At 46.9% G+C, this 18,709-nt stretch overlaps 1 protein-coding gene across 1 annotated transcript in view; it reads left to right on the top strand.

The window, feature by feature from the left end:
* Window positions 1-4,525: 4,525 nt before the first annotated feature.
* The window catches only part of Wipi1 (WD repeat domain, phosphoinositide interacting 1), a 37,566-nt gene continuing 23,382 nt past the window's right edge, over window positions 4,526-18,709 (top strand). Inside the window, exons 1-3 of the mRNA XM_055592297.1 lie at window positions 4,526-4,702; window positions 10,257-10,339; window positions 12,258-12,427. Coding sequence (XP_055448272.1) covers window positions 4,623-4,702; window positions 10,257-10,339; window positions 12,258-12,427 — 333 coding nt within the window. The 5' untranslated portion in view covers window positions 4,526-4,622. The remainder of the gene's footprint in view (window positions 4,703-10,256; window positions 10,340-12,257; window positions 12,428-18,709) is intronic.

Raw genomic sequence — 18,709 nt, 5'->3', positions numbered from 1 at the left:
AAGAAAGAAAGAATAGAGGAAGGAAGGGAAGGAGGAAGGGAGGATTAGGATCACAAGCCACACATTCAAATGGGGAGTATCCCCTTAGAACACAGAACTTGACCTTAAAAAAAGGAAATCCAGTCTGACAGTCAATATATTCAGCACCTGTGGATTTGTTTATGATCGTTTCCTTGTCTATTTTTTATGAATGGGCTTCTTGGGCTTCTTTTTTTTTTTTTTTTTTGGGGTGGAGTGAATCTGGCAGACTGCTTACTCACCACCTGGCCCTCCACAAACCACATCCAGACAGATGATGTGTGAGCTTAAGCCAACACAGTACTTTTGAAAATGCGAATTAGTTAGTTGTCAAGCCGATGCCTTGGGTGTTTCCTTCACAAGCCACCTAAAAGGGCCACTTATTTAGTGCCCTGGGTACCTGCCAATCCGGTTCCACTTCGGACTTCCTGCCTGGATTCTAGGAGTCAGTTTCCAAGTGCTGGCAAGTATTTCTGTCTGAGTATTCCTGCATCGCTTTGAATCGAGTCCTCACAGGACCTGAGATTTTTCTCGTGAACCAGAAGCACCAGCTGCTTCTGCCTCCTCTTTCTCCTCAGCCTGTGGGGAGTCTGTTTTCGAAGGCCGGCTTGTTTCTTTACTTTCATCTGCTCTTCTTACGTAAAATACATGGAGGTTTTTACATAAACTAAACTCAGACTTCTATTAATACAGATTCATGTGGAAACAGTTTACATATCGCTTAGGGAAAAGTAAAATCAGAGGTGGCAGCCCTGAGACACTATTCCCGCATGAATGGTGGTGGGTGAGGACGGGGACCCGGGAGGCAGCAGGTGAGGGGGGCAGTTCGCAGAAGCTGCTTCTGTCTCTAGGCCTGAACCTTAGCTCCGTGACTATCGCTCTGGACCTGCCACAAGAGGAAATGAAACTTGTCTTCCTAAACACCTGCTCAGAGGTCCGGCTTCTAAAAGCAACACAATGAGGCCTTCCCCCGCCCCCCTCCAAAGGGTTAAATTAGCTGTGACTCTCCTCTCCCTCCCATCAGTCCTGTGCTGTGCCATTTATTCCCTCAAAATCCTACCAAACCAAATGGTAGCCAGTGGCCCCGAATGTGGGGTTCTGGTGAGGTAAGATGAGGAGAACACGCATAGTGTCTTAAACACTTGGGACTTAAAATATAATTTGGCTGATTAATAATTCTATGTGAGGCTGGTGAGACGGACTAACGAAACAAAACAAGAACGCTGGTAACCTGAGTTTGATCTCCCGAACTCACGTAAAGGTGGAAGGAGGGACCAAATCCGCAAAGCTGTCCTCTGTCCACATGTGACTGTAAAACAATACACACACATAATAGTAACAACATATAATTAGTAGTAGCTGCAGAGGAAAAGACACAGCTCCACACTGTGGCCTACTTCCTGGGGAGTTCCTTTAATCTTTTAGGAACTGCCACTCACTCACGCCAACCAGATCGTTGGTTACAAAGCAGAAAAGAATTTCAGGGTGAACCTGGATGAGGTAGAATCAAAGTTTTTAAAAGACTTTTTTTTTAAAGATTACACTTTGTTTTTATTTATGAGAGGTGTGTGTATGTGTGTGTGTGTGAGAGAGAGAGAGAGCACACGCACACAAGCACACCAGGTGTGTGCGCTCATAGGCACACCAAAGCCAAATGAGGGCATCATATCTCTTGCAGCTGAGTCACAGGCAATTGTGAGCAGCTTACCATGGGTGCTGGATGCAAATCCTGGACCTCTGGAAGAACAGCGAGTGGCAACCCTCCAGGCTCACTTTTTAAAACTGAAAATGTACTTATGTAAAAGGAGCACTGTCTTTTTGTAGGTGGCCTTTACAGCAAATATCATCTGGTGTGCCGGCATCTCCGATTATCGGCGTCAGAGTGAGGTGCCCTGCCTCTTTCCCAGTGCCCTAATTTCCCCCCTTTTCTAGTCTTGTTTTTTATATATTGAGTTAAACAGATATATTAAAAAATTAACCTAGCTGTTTATTTAATTTATTACCATGACTATGGGGGTTGCGCATAACACACAGCATGTGCGGGGGTCAGGGGATAACTTTGTGGAGTTGGCTCTCTTTCCCACCTTTAGGTGAGTTCTGGGGGCCAAACTCAAGGCTTGTGCATCAGGCGCCTTTACCCACTGAGCCACCAGACTAGCTCCATTGCTGTCTATTTTTCTATTTTCAGTGTGTATCTTCTGGAAGTTTTCAGCTTATGTATGAGTCTCACACGTGTGGCCTCCATTGTTGTTGTTGTTGTCGTCGTCGTCTGTTGGGCAGTACTGCCTGCAAACATCTCTTGCCTTTGTCCTAGCATCTCTGGTCTTGGTCTAGGCACCTTGGCCTAGCTTCATGTTCCATCAGTCCTGGAATGTCACGTCACTTCCCTTAAGACTTCTAACTTGATCAGCATGCACTGGCCAAGTTTATCTGCCGACAACACTGCTTTTATCAAGACACACCGCCAGGCAAAAACTAACCCCAGCGCCCATTGCTGCCCCTCCAAAGTCCAACCGTTTAATAGTGAACTGACAATAGACCCCACTTTAAAGCTTTGCTGTGCGCTTCATCTAAATACTTCCAGAAACCTAGACCTAGCCTTCCTAGCCTGCCAAGCACTTGACTCTTTCAACCAAGCTGAAAGGATGGCAGCTCTTGGCAGAGCTGGGAGGTGGTGATTGGGGAGGAGATGCTGCTGGGACTTTCCAGTTGCAAAGATTAACGAGGCCAAAGCATCCAAACAGCGATTCTTTACACATGGGTTGGTTTCTACATTGGGCCCTGGAACCGTCATCAGGGGCGGATCTGTGAACTAACAGAACAATGGACTTGAGAAAATAAACTGTTATATTTTTACCTAGGAAAAGTCGAACAGGAGAGGCAACCAGAAAAGCTTCTGTGAAACAGGGATATATATATATATATATATATTCCATTCTAAGCCTAAAGTTCAAATATCTGTACACGAGATATGTATGATTCTGTCACGAATTGGGGAAATTTGGCTGAGCGTGGTGGTGTAATCCCAGCACCTGGGAGGCCAAGGAAGGAGAAGCAGTCGCCACAAGGTCGGGAGGGTGTGGACTATAGCGTGAGACTTTGTATCTAAAAAGTAAATAAGGTGCCAGGGTGTGGACAGAACTGCTGCATTCCAAATAGGTGTGACATCATCATCGTAGTAGTAATAACAACAATAATAATAAAATCTTTTCGGGGGCTGGACAGATGGCTCAGCACTTGAAAGTTATTGATGTTACGGGTGACAAGAATCCAGTTTCCCAGAACTCATATCGGGCATCTCAGAACCAACTGTACACAATTATCGAGCCTGGGAAGCAAATCTCCGGTGTCAGAGTGCATCTCAAATTACGCGAGCTTCAGGCTGTACTGCCTTCAAGACTTCATCCCTGTCTCATGCTGTTCCGGTTTCTTTCACTTCTACAAATCGGATGTGTTGCCAAACGCTGCTGAGCAAAGTTGTTTCGCACGCAAGTCTTGAGAGAAGACCGGTTAGCATGCCTCTGTGTACTGTTGGGTTCACACACAGCGTCTAGACAGCGCTTCAGCGGCGCCTTCAGGAAACCAGGTACGAATGTATTTCCCACACATAGTTCCCTAAGCACGAGGCAACAGCATGCTAATGCAACGCTTGGGGTTAGCAAGAGCTTTTTCTCAACTGAAGGGCTTGGGTGACTTCTTATCGGCCTGGCCACAGCAGCCTGTTCGGGGATCTCTTCTCTCCAAGAAGCCTGAGGACTCTCCGAAGGGGCGGGGCTTTGGTGTCTACCGAGTTCAACAACATTGGGTAAGCTTAACGGGCGGGCGGGGCAGCAGGCGTCCGCCAGCCTCCTTGGCGTCGCCCCCGACGCTCTGGCAGGCCAGAGGCCCGCGGCTCCGCTCCTCCTCCCCAGCCCCTGGATGCTCTGGCAATGAAAACACCACCACGTGGCTTGCTGCCTTTGCCTCACGCACCCTCGGCCAATGGCAAGCGCTGCCTCCGAGTCGGGGGCGGGTCGTCGGCAGCTGTCCCTCCCACTACCGCCCCTGACTGACCAGAGAGCTGGCGGCTGCTCGCGGCTGCTTGCGGAGGAGGCCCTGTGCTGTCGGCTCTTGGGTTCCCTGAGATAAGAGGCGGGTGGGGACAGGGCCTGGCCGGAGAGGGGGCGGGGCTAGAGGCAGGGTCGACCTAAGTGGGTGTGGAGCGGGGGCGGGACCTGGTCGTCTCTGGGCGGGGCTAGAGTCGTGAGGGGCGGGGCCAGACTAAGTAGGGAAATGGGTGGAGCGGATTCTAAGGGCTCCAGTCGGGGTCGAAGCGGGGGCGTGGCTAAGTAGGATCCGGGCGGGGGCGGGGCCTGGCTGACGCAGGACGGAGCTGCCGCTCTGAGGGGAGGGTCTGGAGTGAGGCGGAGCTAAGTGGAGTCGTTTGAGGGCGGGATCTAAAGTGCGGGGCGGGGCGAAGTGGCATCCGAATGGGCGGGGCCGGCCTGGGGGCGAAGCCGGGGCGGGACCGAGGCGGCAAGCCGGCCCAAGGAGCCGGCGAGGGCGGGCTGCTGAGGTGGCTGTCCCCCTTCTCCCGAGCTGCGGCTTCTCGGGTCGAGCCCCCGATGGAGGCCGAAGCCTCAGACGCCCCTCCGGGCCGAGTGGAGGCGGCGCTCAGCTGCTTCTCTTTCAACCAAGACTGCACGTAAGCCACGGCGCCAGCCCCACGGCCAGGGAAGCGGGTGACAGAATGTCGCCACCGAAGGGTGTTGTCCTGTAACGCAACTGGTGGCCAACCGGGGCCTGCGCGCAGACGGTACCTCGGTGGGGCAGCCTGCGTCGCGGCGTTACTTGTCAGTGGGGCTTGAGCCCACCCAGACGACTGCCAGCGACTGCCAGAAGGGGCCGGCCAGGGTGACCCAAAGAAGTCAACAAGGAGGGTGGAGGGGGCCTTGAATGTGGGGGACCTGGTTTGGGCCACCTAGTGACCGAAAGGGGGATCGGGGACCAAAACAAAGGAGAGGGGAGGCGGGGGAAGGTGCAACTTGACTCAAGAGGATGCGAGAGTCGGGAAGATGGGGAAAACTTCACCATTTGTCCTTGGGTATCTCAACGTGGCATTGGGCAGGGCCTCGGACAAAGAGGCAGCCTATCCCTGTGGCCCGGCCAACCCCAGTGCTGGGCATCCTGGCTGGTCGCTTGGGCTGTGGGAAGCTTTTCTTTATTTGCCTTGCTGTGTTTATTCACCGTCCACCCAGTCCCACGCATCTCCTCCGGGAAGCTCAGGAGCCCTTTCTCAGCCCCAGACAGCTTCCCTTCCCGGAAGCAGGCGCTCCACCCTGTTGCTTTTAAGTGGATTTTTTAATGTTTCACTATGATGGTCAACATTTAGACTTTGGTCCGTGAGCGAGGAATTGCTCGCCGGTGTTTATGCTTCTGCAGGATTAAATCTTAGAAGCGAACTGCTGTTTCCTTCCCTGTTTGTGTGGAAGCCAGACTGGGGACCATATGGAATGATCGCTTTGGAATGTGGAGCCTGAAGCATCCAGCAGCTAGGGCAGGGATGACCACTTCCCAGTGTCCCACTTCCGGCTGTACCAGTTTCTGCTGTGTTTCTTGTTTGGATTCAGCCTCCGCTTGTGCCTTGGCTGCTGCTGGCTGAACTGTGCTAATATTGAACGTTCGGTGGTGTAATTAAGGTCATAAGCAGCGCTGGTTTCCATTCCCTTTGTGTTTCTGTTTAAAAACCCCTGCTCTGAACAATATGTCTTTGTTTGAAAAATCTGTATGTGTAATCATGTAATCGAGTAAGTCCAGAGCTTTGGATGAGTGACTCTCAGGCTGCCTCTGACCACAACCCACAATAAAAAAAAAAAAAAAAAGTGCGTATTACAACATCTCCCAATAGCCATAGACATGTAATATTCACAAACTATCAAGTGTGGTACCCTGTGGCATTTTCTTGGTATTTTGTTCTTGTTTCATTTTGAGGCTGTCTCCTGTAATCCAGACGGCCTCCAACTCCCTAGTAGATGAGGATGAGTTTCCAACTCTGATGATCCTCCTGTCTCCTGTTCTGGAATGTTCTGAGATTGCAGGAAAGTATCATCACACTTTATTTATGCAGTGCTGGGGGTGGAACTCAGGGCTTTATACATGCCAGACAAGTCTGACCCTTTTTTCTTGTGTGGGGGGAGAGTGCGGGGGTGCAGGGGTGAAGGGTACCGAGCTTAAGGCCCAGTGTCTCAACCACCCTTAGCAAAGACTCTATGACTGAGCTACATCCCAGCCTCCAGCCCTGGAATTTGTATGTCTTTGTTTGTTTGTAAAGCTGTTATAACTTATTGGGTTGTTTAGGGATCACTTCCTGAGACTTACTGCATGATAGGAGAGATAAAAATTCTGAAGTTTTCTAAGAAACTTTTGCAAGAGTGTATGTCTGTTGAAATGCCAGGCAGTGTTTTCCTTCCCAACTGAACCTTGGTTAAGGGGGATAATAGTAAGTGATCTGAACTACATGTCCTGATATTATTGGATTTGGAAAACAAATGTTATTGTCTAATCTAGTTATTAAATAATACAGAGTAACAGCCAGATAAAATTGCTGTTTTTCAAGACTGCAAGGTGCTTTGAGAGTTGATTTCCGTGGTCCCTACTGTCAGCTCTGTTTTCCTGGATGAAGGCTCTGCTGGGCAGCTCTGCCTCACCTATAAATAAAAGGTCTTGTCACAGTCAGTTGCTTGGAGCTGTGGAGGTTATGACATTGAATTTTAAAATAAGTCATCTTTCTTGCTGGTGGATTGGTGTGTCTTTTTCTATACATGTGAGCTGAGTTTGAGATCTCGTCTTTCTAGAAAAGGTAAATAAAGACAATCAAATTTTACTAGCATCTACCACACATATTTAATGCTTTGAAGCTGGGCTAGACACCTTGGCTGTATTTTAACACTTAAATAGCAACTGGGATTTGTCTCTAAATCCAGGTTTATGAGTAGTGATGAGAACTTTGTTTTTATAGAAAGGGCTTATGGATAAAATAAGGTGTAAGTCTGAATTCCATGACATGGAGACTTTTATGGCCACAGAACAATCATTTAAAACAAAGCAACACTCACTGTGCCTCTCTCTCACCGATCCAGCCCTCTGAGCCACGTGGGGCAGCTTGGGAGGGATCCTAGGTACTACTGAGGCAAGAGTAGGAAGATCACTTTAACCCACAACCTCAGAGGCAGCGTGAGTACCAGAAAGAGACTCTTTCGCAAACATAAAATGGAGAAACAAAGAAGAAACCATTTGTTCCAGAATCAGGACTTACACCTGAAAAATTATGGTTTTGAACTTATTTATTACTGTATGTTGGGCCTTCTCCTTTCACCTTTACATGGGGTCTGGGGTTCAAATCCAGCTTGCCAGGCTTCACCTCACCAGCCTTTGACACCTGATTTAAATTGTCAAGTCTTTTGGTTAGTTTGTTCTTGGTATGTTGGATGAGACTTGTTTTGTTTTTGAAGGGGAGGTATGAAAAGGACCACTTTGTACAGACCTGAACGTCTTCCAGCTAACTGGAGATCCTCTTGTTTCTGCCAGGTCTCCCAAGTGTTGGGATTATACATCTCTTTTAGTTTTGTTTTACGATGCTACAGTATCTTTTCTGCTTACTTGCAAGCGTAAAGTCTTCAGTTTGCAAGTAAATGTGTCTGCACTCATAAGAAGAATATTTGAAAACAATGATCAGGGCTAAGAATGCTACTAAGTTAGTAGATGTTTGTCTAGCATGCATGAAGCTCTGGACTCCATCCCTAGCATATTTTCAAGGTCAGCCTGGGCTACATGAAAGCTCTGCATCAGAAAACAATACACACACACATACACATAAATGGTAACTGCTCCAGTATATTTTAGAGTACAAAAACAAAAACCCAAAATAGTAAGCACTCTATTTTAGAGTTCAAAGATTCTGCTCGCCTACTTCTACAAGTGCCGGTGTTTGCCTGCAGTGCTGGGTGCCAAAGGCCAGGCTTCACTGTACTGCAGCAGCCATGCAGCCAACCACAGGACAAGCACAGCTGCTCAACAGGTTGGAGGGCTAAGGCCTGGGACCTGCTGCCTTGCTTATTAAAAGTTGACAGCTGTTGCTTCTTCCTATCTACCAGGAAAGAACACGTGTTTGTGTCGAAAAGGGAATTCTGGAGGGGGAGGGGGAGCAATGTGTGACCTTCTCTTTTGAAAAGCCTTGGCATCCAGGCTTGTAAGATGCTTATTTTAGCATATGCTTTCCTTGAATGAATCTCAGCTTGGCGTATATTTGCTTTAAATGAAAAAAGTTGGATTGAATGATTGGAAGGCCCATTTCTTGCTTTTTTTTAAAAAAAAAAAGATTAACATTTCCCCCCTTATTTATTTAATCAATTTACAGCCTGATCCCAGGCTTCTCCCTCCTCTCCTCCCAATTCCTAACCTCATGCCATCTCACCCCATTTCCCCTCTCCTTCTTTTCAGAGGAGAGGAGCCCCCACTGGCATCTCAAATCTCATCAGGATTAAACGTATCCTCTCCCACTAAGGCCTGACAGGCAGCCCAGCTAGGGGAAAGTGATCCAAAGGCATGGGACAAAGTCAGAGACAGCCTTTCTCCCATTGTTAGGGGACCCACATGTTGACCAGGCTGCACATCCGCTACATCTGTGTAGGGGGTCCAGGTCCAGCCCGCGCCTGCTCTTTGGTTGGTGGTTCAGTCTCTGGGAGCCCCCATAGCCCAGGTTAGTTTACTCTGTAGGTCTTCTTGTGGAGTCCAGCCCCTCTATGGAAGGCCCGTTCTAACACCGGCACTCCCTATCCCTAGGGCAGAAGTGCTTGTGAGCCGGTACTCGTTCTGCGAGTGTTCTGTGCAAGGTTTTGGTCTCATTCAGTTTTCGAGAGCAGAGAAGCGATTTTTAGGCGCCAACCAGAGACAGCATATTTTCTTTCTCTTTTCCTGTTTTCAGACACAGTCTTGTCATGTAGTCCAGGCTGGCCTCCAAGTTATAGTCCTTCTGATTAGCTTTCAAGGGCTGGGGTTCCACCCGGTCACTCATTTGTTTTCATCACGTCACCACGGATACCTGGTGTCCTAGTTTGCTCTCCATTGCGTGATAAACACCATGTCCAAGAGCAATGTGGAGAGAAAAGGGTTAAATTCACCTTATAGATTGCCAGCCAGCCAGGAACCCCGGGGGTGGGGGGGGGGAGTGCTGCCTACTGGCCTGCTCCTTCTGATTCACTCAGCATGCGGTTTCGCCCAGGACCACCTGTCGAGCATCACCCCCAGCAGGAGGGTGACCTCACTCACTAATCAGGAAACAGCCCACAGGCTTACCTCCAAGACAGTCTGACTGGGAGACATCTTCTCTGTCAAGATCCTCTCTCCCAGATTCATCCTTAGCTTGTATCAAGTTGAGAAAAAAACTAACCAGCACATCTGGTTATTTATGGGACAAGAGTGGAAAATTAGGGCTGGGGTGATAGCTAAGTCAGTGACAGGTCCTACAGTCTATCCCCAGAATTTATGTAATGTTAATAATAACAATATCTACATAGTTAATATGTATTAAATATAAATATATAATGATACATACATACTATATAATATGCATGTTATATGTGTATATATTATATGTAATACATAATGTGTAATATATATTACATATTATATATGTATACATATATATGTATATATGTATGCATATATATGTGTGTGTGTGTATATATATATATCTGGGGCTGGTAGCCAGCCAGCCTTGCCTATCCACAGAGCTCCCTGACACGTGAACAGCACCCAGCACTCATCCTCAGACCTTTGTGGTGAATCCACATGCATACACTTGTGAGATGTACAGAGCCATAATGATAATAACTCACCCTCCCATAAAGGGCTTTCCAAACAAATGATAAGACAGTCTCCCCCAAGCATTGTGGAGGTGGAGACATGATGACTGTTCCTACACGTTCCTTTTTGTTCCTATGCCTGCTCAGCTGGGAAAACAAGATCCGTGGGAGCTTTGACATTTTGCTTGGTGACAGAGCCCAAGCAGTTTCTGTCTCTTAAAAAGTCGCCTTTGACCTTTTCCCCTTTCCTCGTGACTGTCTGCCAAAGCATGCTTTGCCTTGAGGAAGGTCTGATCTTGGAGGTGTGCGCTCATCTGCATTTCAGCAGCCTCTGGGGAAAGGGCTGAGTTCATGTGGTATCTGTTAACATTCCCTTACTGCCATTATCTTCTGCAGATCCTTAGCAATTGGAACCAAGGCCGGTTACAAGCTGTTTTCTTTGAGTTCTGTGGAGCAACTTGACCAAGTCCATGGAAGCAGTAAGTGTGTGTGTGTGTGTGTGTGTGTGTGTGTGTGTGTGTGTGTGTGTTTTGAGGGGATACCAAATCCTCCGTCTAGTCATCTTTTTTCTTTTCTTTTCTTTTCTTTTCTTTTCTTTTCTTTTCTTTTCTTTTCTTTTCTTTTCTTTTCTTTTCTTTTCTTAATTTTCTCCTTTTTGGAGTCCCAGGGATTGCACCTCATGGACTTTTAAAAGCATTCTACCACCAAGGCTACACCCCAGCCATAGTCTTCAGTCTCGAGCTTCTGATTTCTGTTCTAGCCATCAAACCTTAAGAGCCGGTGTTGTGTAGCTTTGAATACAAGCCATTGTCTCTCCTCCTGCATAAAAGCCACAATGGAGCTCTTATTGAAATTTGGCAATAACTTGAGTGACATCTTCTTTGTAAGAAGAAAGTCCTTGTTTGAAATCATACTGTTGACACTTTTCTATATATTTGTGCTCATGGTGCTCAGTTTTTGTTGTCAACCCCAAAGGGGACTTGTCTCTTCTTTTTGCCGTTTCACTGGCTCTGTAGTCAATTGACACCATTCGCTTAGCAAGGACATGTTCTATATGTTTGAATGAAGTAACACAGTCATATCTGCATAGCCCACATTGAAGATGCTGAAGTGTTTCCAGTGAGTATTAAAAATAATTCCATCTGGAAACGTGACTGTGACTTCTCTCAGGATAATAATTTATGCTGTTACCATAGTGACAAATATTTCACCTCTGCATTTTCTGGAAAGAAAGTGGTTTGGTAAATAATAATCAGGGCTCCTAATTTATTTACTTATTTGTTTTTAATCCCTATGTGTAAAAGAGATGTGTGCGAGAGGATGTGTGTCCATCCACACCTTTCACCTTATTTGAGACAGAGCCTCTTTGTTGTCTGCCATTGTGTACCCCAGGCAAGCTGGACCCTGAGCTTCCAGGGCTTTTCCTGTCTCAGCCTCACATCTCACGGAGAACTAGGATTATGGAGCTCTGCCAGCACAGCTTTACCTAGGCTGCAGATCCCTCATGTGTGCCGAGCAAGCTCTATCCACTGAGCCGTCTCCTCCACCCTGGGCCCCCAATATGTTTCTAAACTCTTGTTATTATCATATTATTTTGTGACAGTTCTACTCTGTATATGTCTCATGTCATATTTCCAGTGAGACTCCCCTATAAACAAACAAGGAAGACTCATGACAAGATGGCCTCAGAAGGACACCCAGGCCTTGTCTGTGGTATTCTGTAGGCTGACTGCTATTGTTCCTTTCTGAGTACAGAAGTATTTTCTTGCACTCAGTATGGTGGTGCACACCCATAAATCCCAGCGTTCAGGGGCCTGAAGCAGAAAGATTGTGTGGCCAGCCTGGGTTATAGAGCAAGACTCTGTCTTAAGGAGAGAGGGCGCTCGCAGCATGGCTCAGTGCTAAAGCTGATCGATGCCAGGCCTCACGCAACCTGAGTTCATTTCCTAGGACTCAGATGGTGAAAAGAGAATAAACTTTCGAAGGTTATCTTCTGTTCTCCACACGTGTGTTGTGGTATGCACACATGGTATGAGCGTACACAGTGAGTGTGTGTGTGTGTGTGTGTGTGTGTGTGTGTGTGTGTGTGTGTGTAATGGGTAATGGGTAATTCTACCATATATATGGTGTTCAAGGTGGCTCTGGAGATACTGGCTTTGTGTCCTAGTCACTGGCATATTCTTTGCTCTGGGTATCTGGAGAGGTCCCTGGAAGTGTTAACCCTGGAGACAGTTAAAGCTTGCTGTTGGGGCCAGAATGAGTCATTTACTGATGAGGGGTACCCGGTGGCAAGACCCAGATGGCATGTGTAAACTAGCCTGCGTGGTACCCAGTGTCACAAAGGCCAATCTTTCTCTCCGAGGCCACCCGCGTGAGCTCCCTTCTTCTTGTCCCCAGATGAAATCCCCGACGTCTACATCGTGGAGCGCCTCTTCTCCAGCAGCCTGGTGGTGGTGGTCAGCCACACCAAGCCTCGGCAGATGAACGTGTACCACTTCAAGAAAGGCACGGAGATCTGCAATTACAGCTACTCCAGCAATATTCTGTCTATTCGGCTGAACCGACAGGTGAGAGGGGGACCTCCAGAAACATCCCTAAAGATGAATGTCTTCCAGTTGGCTAAATGGCTCAGCAGGCAAAGGCACTCGTCACCAAGCCTGGTAGAGTTGAGCTCAATCCCCACCCACGTGGTCGAAGGAGAGAGAGAACTGACCGCTGCAAGTTGTCCTCTGACCTCCACGTGCATGCAATACGTGCGCACGCATGCATAGATAGAAATACATAAATGTAATGAGCTCGGTTGGCGGAAGGCTTACCTGGCATGTGCAGAGCCATAGATTTGATCCTCAGCACCCCATAGTCAGAGCAGCAGGGTGTTTTAAACCTGTGAGACGAGGATAAACTAAGGAGGGAAGCTGTGATGCCAGCACTCAAGAGGTAAAGGCAGGAGAACCAGAAGATTGGAAAGGCTACCTTTCTTAGCAATATAGCAAGTTTGAGCCTGGCCTGGACTATATGAGACCCTGTCTTTAAAAAAAAAAAAAAAGTCTCTAAAGCAAGTATCAAATGCTGAAGATAACAACAGAACTTTCAACAGCAGGCTGGGATGGTGGACGAAGTATAAAGAGCATCCATCCACTCTGGACATCTTCTGTAGTCATACTGGTTCACATTCTCTGTCCAGCACTGGCCATTGCCTGGTCAAGCTCATCATCTCCTCTTGGGACCAGCTCAGATAGGTTGAGTCTCTGGTACATGTCTGTCTATCCCGTGAGCTGCCTCGGGACATCCTAAATAAGAGGAAGAGCAATTCCAGTCTTGACCCTAGGCAGTAAGATTTACTGTGCCTTGTCTCTAAGAATGGCATACCTGAGACTAGGGTGTGGTCCACCTGGGTCAGCTCTTAAATCGGTAGGTGAACCTGATCTTCTGCTCTCCATGTGGCACTTACTGGTCAGCCAGCTACCCAGTTTCCCATTTCCTCGTTTTCAGCTAATACCGGCCTCTTCCCTCTCACACAGGGGATTGAACGTAGGACATTATGCACATTAAGAGCTCTACCACTGAGCTGGAGCCACAGTTTCTCCAGCTAACCTTTAAGGATGTATTCTAGTTGTTAAAAGAAATTACTCTCATCTCAAATATATAATATGTCCTTTTTCTCAAAAAGCATTAACACTTAGGTGTTTAGCCTGTCAGCATTCTCTCCGGGAGTGAGTGGGTTTTTACATCCTCTGAGAGGAGGGGCTCTGGCAGTTCTGTTTGTTACTGTGAGGCCTGATGGGAGACAGCCCCTGAATATTTGTTTCCTGCCTAACTGTTAAATAAGTGGATAAATCAAGGTGCCCTTCCTGGGATGTGCAGAGATATCTATTCAGCTCACTATTTCCAGGAATGGGCAAACAGTGGCATTCCTTAAGGACAATGGTTTCTTCTTTTCTTCTTCTTCTTCTTCTTCTTCTTCTTCTTCTTCTTCTTCTTCTCCTCCTCCTCCTCCTCCTCCTCCTCCTCCTCTTCCTCCTCCTCCTTCTTCCTTCCTTCCTTCCTACTTTCCTTCCTTTCTTCCTCTTTCCCTCTCTTGTTGTTGTTGTTCTTCCTCTTCTTCTTGAATCTGAGCTATGAAATTCTGATTAATAATTTTTAAGACATACTTTTATTTTGTGTATGAGTATTTTGCCTACATGTGCTATGAATGTGTGTGCAGTGTCTGAGGAGGCCAGAAAAGGGTGCTAGATCCCCTGGAATTGGAGTAATAGGCAGTTATGATCTGCCTTGTGGTTGCTGGGAATTGGACTCAGATCCTCTGCTGCAGAAGCCAGCACTCTCAACTGTCTATCTTTCCAACCAAATATTTTGTTAAGTTTCTGAAGAAAAAGAGATTGTTACTTTGAGTTCTCTGTTTGATTTTCTTGTTGAGATAGTCTCATTGGTAGCCTAGGCTAGCCTGGAACTCAACGTGATCCCTTGCATCAGTCCCCACTCCCCCAAATGCTGTGTCTGCAAGAGTGAGTGCCATACCTGGCTTGTTGCCTTAGGTCAGCCAGCTGTTTTCAGTGAATTTCATGGAAAACAGCCTCAGGAACAGAAGGTGGAAGTTTTCAATGGCATGGAGCAGGCAAGAGGCAGAGAAGAAGCCTGGGATCTCAGCAAGAGGGGAAGGCAGCTTGGGAATTTCCCACTTGAGTGATTTTTAAGTGGGGTTCTTGGCTCAAACATGTCCTCAGACCTGTCGCAAGTTTTGTTGCAGAACTTTCCATTTTGCAAATAGCAGTAACCTCTATCTGGCAGCTAAATGTCTTTTCCGGTACCTGGACACCTTTTTAAGATGACCTGGTCAAATGTTATCACTACCAGAGCATTCAAGTAGAACCCATGGAACTTGCTGGTATGATTTTCCTCAGCTTTATTAACATGAGGTAAGGCAGGATCACTCAAAGGTCTGTTAGACTTTAGGCACCAGCTCCCCTCCACAGAGCACTCATTAACTTCAGGTTCTTTTCTCCATCTTCTAGAGAACACGAATGTAGGCAACCCTATTCCACTTAGTGGTAGAGCTTTCAGCAGCCAAAGCTAACGCTGTAGCTTCCATTAGCCCAGTGGATCTCCACCTTCCTAACCTTTTCATACAATTCCTCATGTTTTGGTGATTCCCCAATCGTAACACTATTTTCGTTACTACTTTATAACTGTAGTTTTGCTACTGTTATGAATTGTAATGTAAATATCTGATATGCAGCCCCCAAGGGCTGCACGACCCACAGATTGAGAAATGTTGCATAGCATTTTGTCTTCCGAGATGACTTGATGTAGACCAGGAAGGGGTTCCAGGTTTTCTTTTCTTCCAGTTGCCAGGCTTTGGGCTTCCTTTTGGCTCAAGCAATTCATCTGCTGCAAGGAGGTCTTGCAATGCCTGCAGAGGCACCTGCTCAGGGACAAGGCAAGGGCACAGGGTAGGCACATATGTCTCTCAGCAATTATCCTGTGCTACCGTAATCCCAGCATGTAGGAAAGGCCAAGGCAGGAGAATTGCACATCAAAGGATAGCCTGGGCTATAAAGCATAAGACTCTTGTCTTGAAACAAACACAACAGAGCCCTTGTTTTCAGTGCTAGGAACTGAGGGGAACTGGTTTTTAATAAGCCAGTCTGACTCCACGACAGGCTTCAAAACTGGCTTCAGACTGAACAGGCCTGGGTTTCTATTTCTCAGAAAACAAAACTACGCCCCATAGAAACAAGATACAATAAATCAGTAACCTCCCTGAAAATCAGAAACAGTAATTTACTAACTGCCTGGAAAAGTCTCCAGGTACTTGACGGATCAAATTAAAGGTTATTAGAAACGCTGTTTAGTTAGTCAAAATGCTATTGTTACCTAGGCACTTTTTGTTAGCACTCTTTGTTACCTGGGCTCACCTTGTTACCTGGACACTCCCTGAAGTCTCCCCCCCCCCCATATCCCTTTGATCAGCATCAACCAATCAATGAAAAGATTACCTAATCACACTAGGGAAATCCCCTAACTGTCTTTAAATTGAGCCTGGGTGCTCACGGCAGGGTCACCATTCTATGAAATGGTGGCCCCAACATGCTGGCAATTTCTGCAGAATAAACGCTCCTTGCTTTTGCGTACTACCTGAGTCTGAGGTCTTCATTCCGCGATTCTCGGACCTAACAGAATAAAGCTCAGCCGGTACAAAGGTGCAACCTGCCCAGCACGCACAAAGCCGGGGGTATAGTCCTCAGCACCACAAAAAGCCAGGTGTGATGGAACATGCCAAGAATCCTTGCACTGGTGAGGTTGAGGCAGGAGGATGAGAAAGTCAAGGCCGCCCTCTGCTATACAGCAAATTCCAAGGAAGCCAGGGCTGCACTGAGACCCTTTCTGAAAACAAACAAAAAAACAAAAACAAAAAAAAATTATGCTTGTGCACAAAACAGACAAAGAGCAAGGAGATGGTTCACTGGGCAGGCATCCTTATGCTGTACCCTAGGACCTGAGTTGAGCTCCCCGTCACCTACATTAGAAAGCTAAATGTAAACAGACACACACACACACACACACACACACACACACACATTTGTTACTCCAAGGCTATAGGAAGCAGAGACTGGAATGTTGCTGTTGACCTCCAGCCTAGATGAAAAACTCAAGCCCCAGATTCTGTGAGAGACCCTGCCTCAAAAGAACAAAATGGAGTGTGATGGAGGACACCTGACTATCTTCTTTGGCTCTGCATGTTCACCCTCACACATGTGTGTGCATGTAACACACATATAACCCATTCACAAAAATCCCTCTATGCAGAAAGGGATTTGTATATGCAAATATGTATATGCAAATTTTCATATGCAAATAGGCAGAAAGGAAAAGGTAATCCTGATGTGTTTCATTTTCAGTTAATGCCAGGTCTATAGAATTTAATTCAGAGGTGTATTTTTCATGAATGATGTTGTTAGCTGTGGAAGCTTTTATGGTTTTTTTACCATGTGCTTCCTGCTATCCAACTGGGAGTTGCATGGCAGATTTCTAATTCTTTAATTGATAAAAAGAATTAACCACCTATAAAACAGGGTAAAAGTCAAAGTGGGCTGGGCATGGAGTTCAGTTGGCTGAGTGTTTGCCTAGGATGCTCGAAGCCCCAGGTTCAGTTCCCAGCACCACATAAAACCAGAATTGGTGAAGCATGCCTCTAACCTCTGCTCCTGAGAAGCAGGGGTAGGAGAAGCAGAAATTCAGAGTCATCCTCAGCTGCATCGGGAGCTTGTGGTCAGCCCTGGCTACAAGATGAATGGCAATGGTGAGCTGAAGGCAGGGCAGGCAGAGGAGCACAGCAGGCTCCAGCTTGGATTTGTCCCTGAAGCCCACTCTCAGTCAGCTCAAGACAAGAACTTCCTCGTTCCCTTCCTGCATTTCCTAATCCCTCCCTTTTCATTCTTGTCTCTGGCTAGCATGGTGGTGACTCAATAGGGTCCAGATGAATAGCCCACATTGCTGACAACACTGTGATGATGCTAACCAGTTCAGACTAAAGGAGATGGCGTTCCTACAGGAAGCGCCGGTCAGGGCCTCTCTCTCCTGAGCACTGGGTGCAGCGCTGGAAGGGGACCAGGGGCTGTTAGAAACTCAGAAAAGAAACAAACACAGAAAGACAAAAATAATCTGTGGTGTGGCTGGCAAGAGATCAGGTGACTGACTGCAGAGGAGTAGCAGTATTTGTCACCCATTTTGAAAATTTATTTTAAAGTACCTTTTGGTGAGTTTTTTGTTGTTGTTGTTGTTTTAAAAAAAAAACATTTTCTGTATATGGGTGTTCCGCCCACATTTATGTATGTGCGCCACATTCATGCAGTGCCCACGGTGGACAGAAGAGGCATAAGATCCCCTGGAACTGGAGTTGTGTGCCATGTGGGTGCTGGGGACGGAAGCCAGGTCCTCTGCAAGAGCTGCAAGTGCTCTTAACTGCCAAGCCGTCTTTTTTTTTTTAGTTTGAAAATTTGTGTGTGTGTGTGCGTGTGTGTCTGTGTAGTGTGTGTGTGTGTGTGTGTGTGTGTGTGTGTGTGATAGGGGACGTTGTGCCTGTGCCACAGGGAACATGTGAGGATCAGAGGACAACTTTGTGTGTGGAGTTGGTGTTCTCTTTCCACATTTATGTGGGTTCCAAGGATCAAACCCAGGTCCTCACATTTGAACAAGTCCCCTTCCCACTGAGCTATCTCACTGATCCCAACTTAGAGATCTTGTTAGAATTTTATTTACTTCTCATACACAGTTTTAGCACCATGGCCAGAGTGCTTAAATTAAAATAGAGAAGAGTGCCTGGAGATGAGGTTAGGGGTAAAGGGAAGGTGTCTCAGCCCTGTCGTCTTAACTACTTGGGCATCTGAGGCAGCAGGAACGTGAGTTCAAAACATTCCTGGGCTACAGAGTGAGTTCAAGGACCCAACTTAGGGAAACCCTATGTCAGAATACAAAATAGGGGGCTGGTGATGGCTCAGAGGTTAAGAGCACTGGCTGCCCTTCCAAAGGTCCTAAGTTCAATTCCCAGCAACCACATGGTGGCTCATAACCATCTATGATGTGATCTGGTGCCCTCTTCTGGCATGTAGGCACACATGCAGGCAGAATACTGAATAATTAATAAATAAATAAATCTTTTTTAAAAATACAAAATAAAAAAGAGGGCTGGGGATGTAGCTTAGTGGCAGAGCAGTTGCTTATCAGTAGAGAGTTTCCCCTTTTGGGAAAACAGGCCAGGCTTTCCTGGAGAAGGGTCTGCAGCATTTTGATAATGTTTAGTTATCTCCCCAACACCCCCCCCCATGGACTTTGGACTCTAAGTGTCTGAG

This window comes from Psammomys obesus, unplaced genomic scaffold (assembly GCF_907164565.1).
Source record: "Psammomys obesus unplaced genomic scaffold, mPsaObe1.curated_primary_1811, whole genome shotgun sequence".
NCBI classification, from domain to species: Eukaryota; Metazoa; Chordata; class Mammalia; order Rodentia; family Muridae; genus Psammomys; species Psammomys obesus.
Note: the sequence above shows the minus strand (reverse complement) of the source record. Positions and strands in the feature narration are given on the sequence as shown.